The sequence below is a fragment of the Harpia harpyja genome, chromosome 6 (assembly GCF_026419915.1).
Source record: "Harpia harpyja isolate bHarHar1 chromosome 6, bHarHar1 primary haplotype, whole genome shotgun sequence".
Taxonomy (NCBI): domain Eukaryota; kingdom Metazoa; phylum Chordata; class Aves; order Accipitriformes; family Accipitridae; genus Harpia; species Harpia harpyja.
In genome coordinates, this window is record NC_068945.1 from 58,899,610 (window position 1) to 58,916,847 (window position 17,238).

The 17,238-nt window shown below is 38.2% G+C and overlaps 1 protein-coding gene across 2 annotated transcripts in view; it reads right to left on the reverse strand.

Moving 5' to 3' along the window:
* SEMA3C (semaphorin 3C) overlaps positions 1 to 17,238 on the reverse strand; it is a 123,993-nt gene that overhangs the window by 20,587 nt on the left and 86,168 nt on the right. For both annotated transcript variants that reach the window (XM_052790200.1, XM_052790201.1), the window contains exons 9-12: positions 15,336 to 15,450; positions 13,088 to 13,157; positions 10,152 to 10,296; positions 5,062 to 5,284 (exon numbers count right to left, since the gene is read on the reverse strand). In XM_052790200.1, the coding sequence (XP_052646160.1) occupies positions 5,062 to 5,284; positions 10,152 to 10,296; positions 13,088 to 13,157; positions 15,336 to 15,450 (553 nt within the window). The remainder of the gene's footprint in view (positions 1 to 5,061; positions 5,285 to 10,151; positions 10,297 to 13,087; positions 13,158 to 15,335; positions 15,451 to 17,238) is intronic.

Below are 17,238 nucleotides of genomic sequence, written 5' to 3' on the forward strand. Positions count from 1 at the left end.
ACAGGGGAAATGAAACAGGTGGAGGCACGCCCTCTTAACTTTCGTATCTTCTTAAAAGGCTGTGAAAAGGCTTTAGATGAGTTCATCAAGGAAAGGGTTTGAATGACTCAGACACTATGACCAAGAGGAAGAAGGAAACCATCTGCTGCCTGTTGTGCCACTGTTGTGCAACATCTTCCCAAGCTCACAGTCACGAAGCTACAGCCAGCAAATCTATAGGAGGCAAATTTGCTCTTCTGACCAGATTATCACTCTCTGCTAGAATCTGTAGCTCATTACATGATTTTGGCTATTACAGTACTGGAGGCTACTGTTGTCAGCAAGGGTTAGTTTTCCAAAAAGACAGCCATCATGTAACACCATGAAAATGAGTATTACAACCTTATGCTCTGAAGACACTTACTGCATCCAGACTTTGAAAACAAGTGTTGCATCAGAGAAGAAAAGATAATAAGAAACATCGATCAACCTCATGCCACATCAGATGCATGTGGCTCACATTAATCTTCTGAATAAGCCACACTGAAATCTGAAGGGCCTTTTCATGACAGTAACTTAGATCTCTTTCCACAAAAACATATCCCATCTTGATAGCAAGGAGCCGAAAAAAATCCTATTGGTGCCTATGGCTGTTTAATGTACCCAAGTTTGACCCAGACATTTAAATATTTTCATAACACCAAAAGCAATAAAAAAACCTGTGCATAATCTTTTGGTTGTGCAATCTGCATGTACTTTGACCGAAAGCTTTCGTACTGCAAGCAGTAGGTGGCATGCTTAAAAAACAAATATTAATCTCAGGAAAATGTTCTCATGCTGTTTTACTGCTGTTCTTAAAACTCAGATGGAAAACAATCTACCAAAGGATAAACAGAAAATATTGAAAGCTTGGGTTCTTTATATATAACTGAAATAAGTCATTACAGTAAAACTCTAGGGTGAATCAAAAACTTCAAGACTCAGTCCTGGCCTACCACAGAAATGGGATAATTGAAGCAGAACTCTAACCCCAAATTCCTGAACTGAATATGTTATTACTCATTGCATAGGGAAAAATTATCATCAGCATCACTCTTGTCAAATACGCAAATGAGCGATTACATTCTATCCAAGTAAATTATCCCTTGGTGTTTGGGAAGACGAGGTATAGAGCACTCTTGTAGCACTGCTCTCTACCATTAAACAGTTGTTCCTTACTCTAAATCAGCTCATTTCAAGGGGGGGTGAAGAGATCCCTTTGGGTGGACTTAACAAAACCAGCAAGTTTTGTCAAGTGCTTTGGGAGTCTTCACGTTGAAAAGCATAGGGAAAACAGGAGATGGTTATCTTTTGAAAAGCAGGTGGAATGCTGCAAGAACAACGTCTGTCCCTGGGATTTATTTTGTTAGCTATGTAGGTGAGCGAGGGAGAAAAGCAATGTATTAACTCTGGGCATGGACCAGGCCCTGTGAGCTCAGCACTTTTGTCTGGGGTGCAAAGGAAACACTACATTTAGTTCACCTTAATGTGAAAAAATGACACAGCTGCCTATACCCTCCTATGCCATGGCTACATGATGAAAACCACTGGGTTTCTTGGAGCTTTATACTTCTGTTATTCTTCACTTGTATCCAGGAACTGATTTATTACTGAGGCTATAGAGGAGGAAGAGAGGAAAAGCTAAACATTTTGTGTGCTCTGCATCTGGCAAGACATAAAACACTCCAATTTCAAGCATGAGACAGGTCACTGACAGTGACAGACATGGCTGGCAACATCTCAGTTCAGCAGCAGTAACTCATCATCTGAGCTGAGTGTAATTGTCACCAGGTGTCAAGTCCCATTGTCTCCGGCTGTGGGGCTCCAGGCTCCCAAGGAAATTATCACATGAAATTCTCCTATACAATCTGGTTTTTGCATTTGCTGGGACAAACTGACACCAAAGCAAATCCCCTCTGCATTCCTTTTGACAGTTAATATCTCTATCGAATCCTCCTGAGTCTCACAGAAAGCAGAGAATAAAGAAAACAAGTTTCTCCTCTCAGTGGCTGAAACTTGATCACTTTTATTTAAAAGGACTGAGAAATGCAGTAACTTACATCGTACCAATTTCTTCTGAGGAAGACCTTGGAAGCTATTAATGTCCTGTGCCCTGCTCAGGAAGAATAATGCCTCCCCTCCAACCAACTAGAAAGCAGACAATGATCCTCATCTCCAATGTAATGTGGAAGATAAAGCAATGAATATAAAGTATCGAGCTGCAGTTTATGTATTTGATCCATCATGGATCCTGTGCTGATCCCACAGAAGAGGATTAACAAAATGTAAGAACAAACTGAGGTATGTTAATCTTTTTAACGAATCACAGATGTATGCGTGAGGCCACACTGACCACTTAAAAAGAGCCGGAAGCTAATCAAAGTATAAAATGAAATTACCCATATTTATCTCTTGCAGAATTACTAAAATGCTAACTATCAATATTGTGATTTCATGCACATTTCAAATTTTCATTACATTTCCGGTATTAACTGTCACTGCTACATTAACGATCCTATATTGGTTGGAAACTTATATGTCTTTATCTTTTCCACTAATCTTTAGTAGAATTTTCCTCCAATTGACACTAGATGCTTATAGAGCATTTTAAAACAATGGCATCACTATATAAAAATTGCATAAAATGTTCATTTGAAAGATCTGTACTAGCCTAACAAGCTATTACTCTGGCTAAACATAGTGATTTGGCAAGGAATAAAGCTAAGAGAAAACCAAACCTTCTCTTTTACTAAGTGTTCTTGTGGAGTTGTGTAACAGCAGTAGGGACATCTATTAACATTTCTGATATTTCTACAGTAGTGTACAAAGACTCTTTTCTTTACTTTGGGAAACGAGGAAAATTACCCTAAGGGGTCCCAAAGTCAAGAACTGTAGCTGCATTAATTAAACTAAAAAGAAAATGTGGTTACATATTAGGGGAGGCAGGGGGAAATGCACCTCAAGAAAGCACTGTCCTAATTAGCTTAATTTGGTAGTTTCTAATGACTCTGCAAGTAGGATCAAAGTGATCTTCAAGAACACCTTAAAACTCACTTATCAACTGCCAAACAAGGAAACAAAAATACCCAGATAAAAAACTTGATGACATTCCTAATGTAATTCATTACCCAGAGCTGCTTCTACCCTGACTATGCCTTATAGTATTCTAAGCATTCACAGTACAGTAGACGGTGACCTGGTAAAGGTCTGACACAAGAACACAAATGAAGTGTTTCTGTTTTCCTGTCTCACTGAACCGCAGAAGCCTGTAGGCTGGGCGGGGTCTCTAGAAGTCATCTGGTCCAGTCCCCCATTCCAAGCGGGTCCAGTTAGAGCAGGTTGCTCAGGGCTCTGTCAGGTTGGGTTTTGAATCCTTTGAGTCTTTGAGGAAGGAGAATTCACAGCCTCTCTGGGCCCTTGTTCCAATATTTGATCACGCTGACAGTGAAAACCTTTTCCTTTATATCTAATTGCAATGTCCTACATTGCAACTTGTGTCCAATCCCTCTCACTCTGACACCGAGCACCTTGAGAAGAGTCCAGATCTGGTTTTTCCCATTAGGTAGTTGTACCCTCCCATTAGGTAGTTGTCAACAGCAGTAAGGTCTCCCCTTAGCTTTCTCTGAATAAACCCAATTGTCTCAGCCTCTCCTCATACATCACATGCTACAGTCCTTCAACTGATCTTGTTCCATTAGGTCAATGTTTTCCTTGTACTGGGGAGCCCACAACTGGACATTGTACTCCTGACAGGAGTCGAATACAGGCGAAGAATCCCTTCCAGCAACCTGCTGGCTGGATACGCTTCTGCTAATACAGCACCATCCGCAGTTGGCCTCCTTTGGTACACAGGCACCCTGCTGATTTTGATAGTTGGGGAGGTTTTTCCAAGAAGAGTGAAGAGAGTTTCTTTTAATCCTGCCCCTATAGAAGCCTGATGTTCCTGAGAGATTTTTTAGCACCAGCTTCCTAAATCTATTATAACGGGAAGGTTATTCCCAGCCCCATGTGAGTTTGTTGGCAGACACGGTTATTCTACAAGCAGAAAACAACCAGGACCCCAATAATATGTGAGCCATAAAAGCAATGCAAGCCATCTCTGTAATTATTTTCTGATGTTCACAGATATATTTGTTCTCCTGGAGTTCTTTTCCTTTGTTCTACTTGAAACCATCTGTAGTAAAAAAGATTAGCCTTTGTGCCTATCAATCTATAATGCCCTGTTAAGCCAGCAGCAGTTTCAGACGTGAATGAATCCTTGGGTCTAGCCAGAGTACCACTCCGCTTGTCTGCTTCAATCAGAAGAGTGTGATTCATATCTGAATATTTTAAAAAATCAAAATTGATCAGTACGAGAATCACTTGACCTGTTCCCTGCAGACTTCAGAAGCATAACACCAGATTCAAATCTGATGTAACTAAAAACAAAATGTAGGTTGTATTAGACAGAAATTATTTCAGAATACTTGGATCAAATTCTCTGTGTCCACTACTGCTACGACTCCAGCCATTTGTTTCTTGTTCTCTGCTAAGTACTTCCATATTTTTACTTTTTTTTTTTGTGGAGTTGTTATTTCTGCCTTTGTAACATCCTGATCAGCTTGTGTTTTTCTTCAGAAGTAGCTTACACAGCATATAGTAAATAATGATGATGTGAGTATACAAAACAATACAAAGCCAGATTTTGGTATTTTTACTCATGTCAGAGTGCATCAAATTCTAATGCGGAATCCTGTTGCAGACAAACCATATTCAAGAGAATATTATAATTTAGATCAAATACGTTATACACTAGTGTTGATTTCTGTCTCAAATAAAATTCCTATCAATACATTGTATCTCTTGCACATAAATAACATCTATAGTGAACATAAAAATGTGCAGAAAGTAAAAAGAACATGATGTATGGATTTCTATAGACGTTTTTGTAGATAGCAAATACATTTAAACAAATGTTTCTGAAAGCTGTAAGTTGTACAAATTGGGGTTGACTGCAAATTATAATGCAATGGGGGAAAATGACTGTTGCTAAGTTTGTCTTACCTGTTCCAAGAAACAAGACATGATATCTTCCGTCAGCAGCATTCACTCGATCCACAGCAATCTTTGTATACTTGTAGTCGGCTCCTATCCGGATGATTAATGGCCTCTTGTGTATTGGGTAAATGGGATTAAACATCAAAGGGTGATTCCTGATGAAGGTCACAACATCGTCTGGAAACTCTTTGGTTGTCCGCATATTAGGTGTGAAGGCTCCTCCTGGACACTGTAAGAAACATGGACAGTAATGCTTAACAATACTTGCCATCTTTCAAAGAGTTTTCATCTCCAACTCATTTACAAATATTGACAGACAGTTGACAAAGTAAGTTCCCAAAAGAGCACTTCAGACTCTGACTGAAAGTAATTATGTTCCAGTAATGGGAATGAAGTGCTTGAATAGCTGCGCTTTGAACTCCCATCAATTCCGATAAAGCAAACACAAACGTATTTTTGCACTTTCAAAACCCAGCTTGATGGCAAAGATCCATACTTCTGGACCTATTTCCATTCTTTATGCTTCCAAACTGCCTGTTGAAAAAAAACATCCAAGAGATTGGTATGGGAAGATACCAAACTTTTACAGCTGATTTGTTACAGAATTAGTACAGAGGCAAAAGGTAAAATGTGATACTGAACTGTAATTTGCTCAATATCCCTCCAGTCATTACATTGATTATGAGATGGTGAAAGGGCCTGTGACTCATTTTCATTTGAAAAAGCAGTAATATGGAGTTGATGAGGGGGTCCCATGACAACTCATTTATATCTGAAAAGATTGACCATTCACAAGATCTTGTCTATACTTTCCCCTATGCCTGAGAAGTAACAGAGGTCCATGAATACTCTGGATGCTTCTTTAAATGTAATGAAGAACCATCCCAATAATCAGCTCTCAGGCATTCTGGACCTCATGAGGAAATAAAAGTAATCTTAGAAAACTCAAGTGTTTACTGAGAGTGAAACTAAAAGAAGACTGTGGGAAGAACTCAGGAGCTATGTAACTGGTACAATGTTCTGGATGTACCTATGCTAATTTACAGGACTTTTTTTCAGCTACTGTTACCTCACTTCCTATTGCTGCTCCTGAGCTTTCATTTTCCCCCTTACCAGATTTGTGAGCTGTGAAAGTCTCCTCAGAGTATTGGAGCTGTTCAGAAATGTTTCAACAAATATTTTTCCAGTTAGAAAATGTTGATTTGTTCAATACGAAGCATTTAATGGAAACTTGTTTATTTTGATGAGGACCATTCTTACGTCTAGGATGGAATTTCTGGTCAAAACCACAGACACAAAAATAGCTAGTAGCTTAGGGAGAGATTTACCTCACCTGACTTCTACTGTCTCAAAGTCAGGCATTTATTCTTAGTTGGCCATCTAGGTTTCCTCTGTAGGCAGTAATTCAGACTAGATGCCCTGCTTTTAGATGGCTAAAATTAAATAAAATGAATCATACTCTCAGAGACTAGGAAACTTGCTGGGGATATATGAGTCATGCGTCCAACCTACCTGATGCAAGCAAATGTTAGAATCTGGGTCTTCACCTCCCAGGGGATCCCTCTAACCACCAGGCAGGAGTGCCCGTTCTACCCTTGCTGCTGAAAGCTGTTCCATCTTATGCACCTAATAAACTATTCATCAGGCAATACCAGGGACCAAGTAAAGAGGGGACTGCGGCCTAATCCCAGTCTCTAGAATCATCTTCTGGCTCAGTTAGGATTTAATTATTTAGACAAAGTAGAACAGCTCTGGTAGGAATTCCTTAAAAGAAACTGCTCTGGCATCAGTTACCTTCAGGAAGAAGAACTGGAACTCAGCTCAGATATGGGTCTCTTTTCTCATCTGACATCCTTGACAATTGATTCTTCTGGACTCTTATTTATCCTGAGAGTTTTGGTTTGGTTCTCATTAGAAATGACACTATATGCTAGCCATCCAAGATTGCTCGCAAAATTGACTTCTTATTATCTTGTTTGCTCTACTCCTTCCCTCTGTGGCACTTCCATCCACAGTCTTCCAGGAAATGTATGGACCTATCTGCTAAGATTAGCAACAAATACTGAAAAAAGAACTGTGTTCATAAATTTGTGGGCTATTAGCAAGATTATTCTACTTGGTAGTGATCTGCCAGACCCCAGTTCCTCTCCAGAGAGATTCTGTTTCACGAGCAGTTCAGATTAAACTTTCCTGTCCCGCATAGCTCAGTTAAAAGACTTTCTCTGATACTTTCTATCCTCCCATTCTTGACTTGGAAATCATAAGACCTTTGTCTGTGACTTCCTGCAAAAATGTCTGTGCTATGGTTCACCCCAGTATGACCCTAAAAACTTACATTATATCGTTGTTCTGAGAAAAGCCTCAACAAACATCTTTAGTCAATTAATTCTTTTGCTATCCCCTGTATAAACCAATGAGAAGCAAAAGATGTTACTGAAGAACCCTATAAGCTCTCCCTTTCCTGGAGGGATTGAATGTGTATCCTTCACACCTCATTCAAGGACTTGGCTACATGATATTTATGTTCACAGTTGATCACCATGCAGCTAGATTGCAGAGAGAAACAGAATTCTTTAATTTACAGCATATTCTCCAACATGCTGTAGGTATAAAAACTATTTCTGTAAACTGAAAAATGGAAACTATCCTCAAACTTCACTGAATTTAGTAGCAAGCTGCCAATTATGTAATTTTTTTTTCCTTTCTTTTTCCATAAGTAAGTTTTGCTTGTGGAGAAATAAGAAACCATTGGTATTTAGTGAAGGGCAGCCAAACACTGCAGAGTTAATTATGGCCAAATGAACGTATTGCTTTATTTAATCATGCTGAAGCTATACTGAAGCCTTCTCTTTGTTTATCCAATGTGCTGTGACACAATGAACATTTATTTCTGTCCAAAGGTTTATTATGAATACCTCTTTAGGCAACTGTAAAGTAGGATTTTCTGTGTCATACAAAAAAGCATCCCTGTCTAGTCCAGCATCCCAGAAGTTGTGAAAACCGTACGTTCCATAGGAAAGAGGCTCATGCCCCATAGTCTGCAAGCATGGCTATTCAAATTTAACCCTTTGAACACAAATTCTCAGCAGCAGAAAAATCCCCATGTCCGGATTTTTACAGATGCTTTGACATAAGTGAAAAATAGAGTTTGTGGAATGCATTTAAAGGTGGAACTTTTTGACGCTGAAAAAAAAGCAAAGTCTCATCTTGGAAAATATACCTTATAATACCGTGTTGTGGCTGAATTGTGAGGAAGCACAGAAAAGCCAGTGATCAGAAAACAAGCAATGATCATCTTAAAAGAATCTCTCTTGGCTTTATTTTTTGTGTGAGCTATGATCTAAGAATTTATCTTCACATTCGGAGCTCAACGGCACATCTGAAAAATGTAGATAATTTCTGGCACCATGTTAAATCCAAATCTGAATTTTCTTTTTCCCTTTACATTGTGCTGCCCAATTTCTTTAGGCCCATGTGGAATACCTCATAAACCTCCATGAGGTGAACCAAGAATAACATGGCAGTGGTTGAGGAAACACATACAAATACAATATTCTGAAGCAGCAAGAAACTCTGAAAAGTGACTAATCACAAGAGCGTGAAACTTCCTGTTTAAATGGGGCATTTATTTTCTTTTTTTTTTGGTAAAGTTTAAGCTTAAAGTCTCAGTGAACTCATAAGATTACAGCTGTATGAATTAATTGCAAAGAATAATGCTAGCATTGGACCTTAGTGGAATATCAGGTATTGATTAGCTAATTCTAGAGATCTGGGAACATAAAAGTCCTAAATCTTATAGCCAGCAATAACTGCACTAAAATGTCATGGAGAATTGTGTGAACAGGGAGAGCTATTCCATGTATCTGAGCATTAGTGTATGAGAGAAAAAGAGAGAGAAAGAACAAGATCTACAGCACAAAGATGAATATGAATGAAATAGCGATATGGTTAAAGGTTCTTGCAGTGACTTGCAAAATTAAAATAAAAATTGATTTCCTGTGATAAATGGAAAAGCAACAAAGTGTTCATCTAAAAAAAAAATTATAACTACATCTCTGAGAGACGATTTATGATTCTGGGCATACTTATTTAATTCTGATACTTAAGAAATTGTAAGAAGACTTCATAGGAGTCAACAAAAGTCCACACTACCATACTTCATTTAGCAAATATGGATTTAGAGAAGATTCTAGAGAAAGTTCATACATTCTTCATTAAAGCTGGAAATATTAGACTTCATACCTTTGCTAAATCTAAATTAAGAATAGTGCAAATAAGTAAATAAAGACAAAAGTGCATCAACAGCAATTTTTACACCATAAAGGTGAAAAGAAAAAAACCCAAACAATTTTGTTTAAAACCTTTTATGAGACATTTTTGTAAAACGTGGAAACAGAGCTAGCTCTAATGGTGTACAGAATTCATTGGAAGATTATTACTGCCCCTGATACAGTGAAAGAAAGTGCTGAAAAATTTTCAAGGCATACAAAAAGCATTCTTATCAAGAAGGACTACTACGATAAAATGATCGGCATGAAAACTCATCTATTTATAGGTCTCTCTTCTAAGATTCAGTACGTGACAGCGTATTAGACCTAGTCAAATGACAAGTCCCAGGTGCCTGGTTCTCTACTACATCTCCCAAGCATCCCAGTGGAACTGCAAAACTTTAGAGTACTATGGAAAATTCATGCAGACTGAAGACAGACTTACATACATTTGGATCCAGACTGTAGAACACACTCACAATGCTGTCTTTGTATGCTGCTTTATTTAGCTATCTTTTGCTCAGTTATACACACAAATTGTAAATGTACATGTAAACAAGATGACTGTCATCTAGTGAAATAATTCTTACCACCTTTTCAGCAGAAAGAACAAGTGTTCAACATTTTGCATGACTTTCAATTCTTTCTAGAAGATTTCCAGATACTACATGATATGTATGGCAAGCTGAGAAGCAAAAAAAATTGTTCTGAAGTGTAACTAAGTGTCATAGTCCCACATAGTCCATTCTCTTGGAATAAATAATATTTATTTATGTATTAAACATAGACAAGTAGTTGGCAAGCCTGCATAAACATCTTTGTACTTACAGTGCCAGGTCGCGGGTATGGAATTCTGCCCTGATATGGAATCAGCTGGTGGTTTGGGCCCTCCTTGTGTGCAAATGGCCCATTGAACACGGTCTGGATGTCAGATAGATGATACACACACACGGCTGAGCCTTTAAATATGGAGCTGGAAGACAGTAGGAAAAAGTTAGTATTGCAATCTACCAACTTCTGTATAGCTTTTCCATCATTTTGCATGGTCCAATGATGAAAGATACCTCTAAAATAATATATTTAATACAGTTTAATGCTTAAGTAGCATGGATTTAATACATTTAAAATCAACTAATCTAGCTTTTCAATATACACCATTACTCCTTAAGACCCAGCAACTTTTTGAACAGTGAACCGAAAAAAGAGGGAGGAAGGTACTACCCTACTTATTTTATAAATATATTTTATTTATATTTAAAATATAATTTTATAAGAAAATTTCCTAGTGTTGAATATAAAAGAAATATAATCTGGTCCCAGTTAAATCAATGGCAAAAATATTGCTGACTTCAGTGAGACAAGAGTTTTATAAACTTAGTACTGCCAAGCTCAGCACAGGTTTTCAGAACTCCCTACCAGTATATTAACCACAAGACCTCCACGAGCCTCCTAAAATACATGGGTAAAAAATTAATCAAAACATCCAGTGCAATTACAATTGGTTAGATTATTACAATCAGTTGCCAGCTTTTCTAAGCAAAATGGGGACAGGTTGTGGCTGTAAAGGAATTACTCCTATACAGTCCTCAAACCCACCCACAAAACTGGTCTTACAAAGAAAGACCCCTTCAAGAGGCTGGAGTTTGATGCTTCCTGAGGAGAACCCGGGGGGGTCACCTATGAGAAGGGCATGGTTTTTCCCCTGCTCTGGGTTCAGCAAGGGTCGCAGATGGTCTCAGCGCAAGCCCTGAATGGCCTCCATCACCCTGTGATGATGAAGGGCAGTAGGGGAATAATTTCCAGAGTGATGCTAAGGCCGAATGCAATGAATTAACTCCTTTTTTTCTCTCAATGCATGTAAGGCTTGAGATATTTATCTTAACAAAGTGGAAACTCCAGACAGTCTAAAATCTGCCTGATGTTAACTGTAGGATGAAGATAATCCAAGTAACTCTCTGTCTTCAATTGAAAAAGAAAAAAAACACTCCAGAAAAAAACTGAAAACATTACACATAGTGTCTAAAGAAGGAAAGTGCAATCCACATTGCTCTCAGCTATACATGGATATATTACTAGGAGGAACCTTTTAGATGGATCATGGTATTTGTGGAAATTTTAGTAGGGATTAATAGGTTTTAAGAAATGTATTTAGTTTTTTCCAGATGTTTTATGTTAGATTTATAGCAGATTATGCCACTAAAATAATTTTCTTCAATATTACTTGGTTTCCCTCTGTATGGTTTAGATAAAAATACTAGTAGTTATTTGCTCGGATGTTTCTCTCTTGCTACTGTGATGAGCTGGAGGTCTACAGAGGTGAAGATAAGGGAACTGTTAAGGAGCAAAAAATCCTTATGGTTGCTGTATTTAACTAGGTGACACATTCAATTTATAGTTGAGCAAAGAGGAAGAAAGCATAGACCATGTGATTGACGATAACAGAAATGTGTGAGTGTAAATACTTCAATAGAGAGAGAAAACAGCTGAAGAGCCAGGAAAAAGTGAAGTTTTCTCTTTGTTGTCACCTTATATGGGCCTGTGATTCAAACCTCATTTCCACTGCAGGAATACCAGGAGAATTAGGTAAAAGTGTTTCCAGTTCAGGCATGTTGCATCCACAACCTAATCATAAGTGTGGTTTTACTGCTAAACATAACCTCAGCATTTTCTCTTTCTGTGCAGTAGGAATCATAAAATGTAGACAGCACCAGCTGTTTACAAGTTATGGGATTCTTTTTTTCCCAATTAAATAGCCTAGAATCATATTTTCCTGGCTGATTCACATATTTGAGAAAGCAGATCCCTGGATCTGCATGCAAAAACACAGAAAAGTGTATCAGGAAAAAATATTTTTTCATGCAAGGATTTTTCCACTAGAAACTGCCATTAAATGAATTATTAGTAATAAATTAAATAATTTTCTAATTTGATCAAATAATTTAAATGCAATTTTAATAAAAGCAGAAAATCTCTTTGAGGGTAAGTAATAACATCTAAATAAGACAGGATAGTATATCAGAAATCAGTAAGCAGTAACTATTTCTACTCTGTATACTACTACTATGTGGTGAGGGCAAGAGAAAAGTGAAAAAAATAAAGGTAGAGATGGCAGAATCTGTTGGTCCACCTGTCAGTCTATCTCTGTGGAGAGTTTCAGCATAGTAAGCCATATGAAGTACTTCCACAGCCCTTGGGAGCTCACTGAATGCTTTCTAAACTGGACAGTAAGTGAGTACTACTGACTGATAATGAGGAGCTTAAGGCTGCAAGGAGGTGATCAAATGCCATATAAGCCTGTCTTTTCGTAGCCAGCTGAAGCTGACATGGGTTATTTGCCATCTGTGCGCTCATCTGCCAGCTGAGAGCCTGGAAATGATTTGTATGAATTCATGTAAGAATTCCCGGTTTGATCCTTCAGGGTGCTGGATGTCCTTCAGGAGGTGTTAAGTGCTCTCAGATGCCACATGAGTTTGCTGCATTGAAGTCATTTAGCTTTCTGCTGCTGAACAAGTGGACCTCCACAGAAATGTTTTCCCAGTGCCAGCTGACAGTATGTCAGGGAGCAGCTTGCTCCAAGCAGCATAGCTCTAACATGGATACCAACAGGAATGATACCGAGACTGTCACTCCTGCATGCAAACGATGGCCACAGCAGATAAACAAAATTGCACAGAACAGCCTTGACCACAAACCGTCACTTTCATTTTTCATATAGAAAATTGGGCAGTTCAGAAAGGTAACTTTTTTCAAATCTCCCCATTTACCTTGATGTTGTAAAAATTCCATACACAAGTGTTGTTCTGGGGTTATCTGTCTCTAAAAGAAATACATCCTCTGTAAGAAAGAAAGGAAAAAAAAGAAGTATTTTGAATACTAATAAAACCTTTATTTTCCAGTTTAATTTATGACTTCATTCCTGCTGAAGTCAACAGTAGTTTTGTCTCAGACTTGAATGGGAAAAAGCAGACATCGTATGAATGGACCGTATGCATAAATCTAGCATTTGGACATTCAGAAACAGATTTGGAAATTAGCTCCACACCATCTAGCATTATGAAGACAGAAGGCAAAGTTTTTCAAATATGTTCAGGATCCATGTCACACGTTTCTTTCAGCTGGATCTTGTTTCAGGAGGTTGTTTAACAGTAGGCAAACCTTTAAGTTGCAGTAAGTCAAAGACAAAGAGTTCCCATAGACGGATGTAATCCAAAGCAGGACAATTAGGTGTTTTGTCGTACGGTACATGCTCTCGATGCCCTCACTAGCTCATTTACTACATGATATGAATGACACACAGCTTTCCAGTGAAGACACTGAGAGATGTAAACCTCCCAGCTCCCGTTGTGTAGAGGTTTGTTGACTGCACTATGCAAAACTGTACCTGCTCACTGACCTGAATTTGCCCACTGTTACCTCTGATCTGCTGATTTTTTTACACTTCAGTGAAAAATACTTCAATCTCTGACAGTTTCTCCTTACAAATGTTTTTAATAACTATAATGAAGCTACCTCTTAAACTTATTTTACAACACACAAAAAGACTGAACTGTTTGAGCTTTTTACCACAGAATATGTTCTTTAGCTTTCCATTCATTTATGTGGCTACTTCATTTAACCCTCTGAATTTTTTAAATATTCTTTTAAATATGCCAGAAGCAAAAGACTCCATCATGCAGAACTGGAAGTGTTACACTCTTCTGCATTATACATGAAAACAGAAGCATGTGCTTGCTCCTCCCCATTTTTCTGCATTTCCAGCTGTGGCTCTATTCCTCCTCTTTGCTAGAGGATTGTGCTGGGAGCCCAGGCTGAGAACATCGTCTCCTATTCTCCTACATTTTGTCATACAGAAAACTAAAAGCAGTTATCCTACTGCTTTGCTGAAGAGGATGGGCTGGTGAATCACAGTTCTGAAAGATAAGTTGCTGTGGCAGTGCTAAGAAGCACTGGGAACTTCTGAAAGTCAGTCCTCCAAGCACCTTGCACATTCTGAGCTACAGCAAGTTAGGATCTGCTCCTAGGCCCATCAGGTTCCACTGAAACCTTGAACCAAAGCAAGTACACCAAATAGTCATAAAGATATCAGGTCAAAAAGATTCCAAACCCCATTTCCTATGATGAGAATCAGGAATAATGACAGAGAAAAAAGAGAGAGATTACAATGGAGAGAAAGTCAGAATCAGATGCAGCCCCAGTGTGGGGCCCATTAGTTATTTATATTATTTATAATATTTATATTTATATTTGTATTTACATTTATACTAATACACATACCAAATCTTCCAATACCTGAATTTAGAACTATGACTTTGTACATCACAGCTGGGGACAATACAGAATTTGAAACTGTCTGATAATGTTGTTTGGCACTTAAGTATCAAGATATGCATCTATTAATTCGTTAATGAAAGGAAACCTCTTGTGACTACTGTATAGATTATTCACCAAATATTTGCAGTGTTTCATATGTTGAACTGAAAATCTAAGTGCCTGGAGGAATCCTGAGAAATTATATTTCTTTATAGTAGTATTGTTGGTGCCAGTAACAGGATTTATTGGTATTATCTTGAACTATCAAACTGAGGCCTCTACCTAGTGATCAAAAAAGAAAAATTGTATTGTGGAAAGGTGTGTGTTACACAGTGGTATAAGAAACAGTTTCAAAGAAATGTATGTTAAAAAATCTCTACCATAATCCTAACTAGCAGCAAAATAACAGTAGACTCACTTACATGTTCCCTTCCAAATATTAATTCTTTACATATATAATTCCTTTACATAGTCAAGATTAATTACCTTTATTTCAAAGATAATGATAATTACCCAGAGAAATTTATGAAGAATTTTTTCATTTCCTGTCATAAAACTGCAAGGGGAATTTTGTCACAAATTTCTACAGAGCCAAGATTTCACTGTCAACAACTTGAATAAGCGCCTGTACGAACATCAGTAATTAAATATGCACAGGGTGCAACATTTAAATAAAACTTTTAAGAGATTTTTTTGCCATACCTAATTCATCAAAGTATGTTTCTGTTCCATCTTCATCCATTACTGAGCACACAAGTCTTGCTTTCAAGAATGTTGTCCACTTGTTGACGAGACTACGCTGACCACCTGTGTCATTCTGGAAAGGAATATTATTTTCAGAAAAAAAATACAACACAGCTAACATTTTACTGGGCTTTCCCACATTTCCCTCAGGTTAATTTCACTCACCATCTAGACAATTATGATGGTAAATTCAATATAAAAATTAGAGGCCTAAACAAAATCCCCTCATCTAAACACTCCAGATGATAGAGGCAAAAACAAGAACTAGTTTTCTGACCAGACTTTCTGTGCTGGGCTAGCAGGCTTGGGAGGGTCGGGCAGTAGATTCTGTGCAGCAGCAGTGTGTGTAGGTATGATTGGGAAGGACTGTGGAGGTCAGTATCACTCACTGACACCCAGAGTGGAGAAGTCCACACTATCTCTAAAAGGTCTAATAGTCCTATGGAGGGATGTTTCCTCTAATCCTGACAGCAGTATAGCTGCATCTGATGTAGTAGCATGGGTCAAGCTAGTTTCGTGCTGTTGCAAGTCCTGCTAGCGTGGTCCAGAGCTGGCTTGGTCACGGCTCGCTCGAGATCTTTCCATCTCTCTCTGGTGCAAGGTGGAAACTGCAACCGCTAAACCAGATGGTGCAGCACAGCGGTGATAGCTCCTGCCTTGTTCTGCTGGCGAATGCCTTATCTAAGAGCAGTACCTTCCAAACTGCATAGCACAATGTCACCCAAGGAAAGGGAAAAAGGAAATGTAGAAGGTAGGAAAATGTGATTTCGATGAAATGCTGTGCATGTTTCACTGGTGCTCCTGGAGCTGGTAATCCCACTTTTTGGGTGACGCATAAGGGGTCTTTTGGGGGGGTCTTTCTTGGCACCATCATACTAATATATTTGGCCAGTCTCAAAGGTGTTGATATATGAATATGACAGTATACAAGTATACAAATATGAATGGCTCAGATTTATTTTCATTGGCTTTGGGATTCTGCCACTGACTTCAGTGTAAGTCTAAACAGGCTGAGGCCTTTCAGAAATCATCTGGGCTTCATTATAACAGTAACAATAACAAATACAGCTATAATTGTGTGAAAAGTCTTCTTGCAAAATATCCAAAAAGGCCTTTGGGCACCCTCACAAAAATATAGAAATCAGGGATCATAAAAGCGATCATATGCCTCATCATATCGCCAGAGAAGGAATTTAACACAATCCTAACACATCCCCACACCCGTGCACAACAACATCACAAAGCACCAAATTCTAAAGAAGACCCAGATTAAAGACAGGGAATACACAAACGCTCACAATTATCTTCCTGAGCCTTTCCAAAAGAAGGAATGAAAAGGCTAGCAGTAATTATGCAGTTATAATTTTTCTCTCATTAAAAAAAATCCATTTCACTAGAGATATTAATAGCTGCTTCAATCATTTTTCATCTACAGTTGATTACAGATATGAAAAAGGAAATAGAGACAATGAGGAGTGCTGTGATCGTAAATTAATTACTGCACAGGAGTAGCCATAACTCCTGAATTTAATTTTCCTGTGCACATTTTTAAAGTTAGACTCACACATACATCAATGCAAGAACTCAGAAAGGACAGATACTGTAAAAATGAAAACAATATTTGAAAGTTAAATCAACCCATTTAAAAGCTTGGCTCTGGTATTTCCAATGTGTTTCAAAGATTTTTGGGGGGGGGGGGCGTCTGTGTGAAAGACTTCACTGTCTTATAATTCAGTATTTCTAAGCAAACAATGTACCTTATTTGTGCAAAGGACAGCAAGTTTGGAAATTCAACACAGGTAACTATTCTGACTCAGTCAGAGAAATACACTCTACACCTCCATATCATTATACATATAGC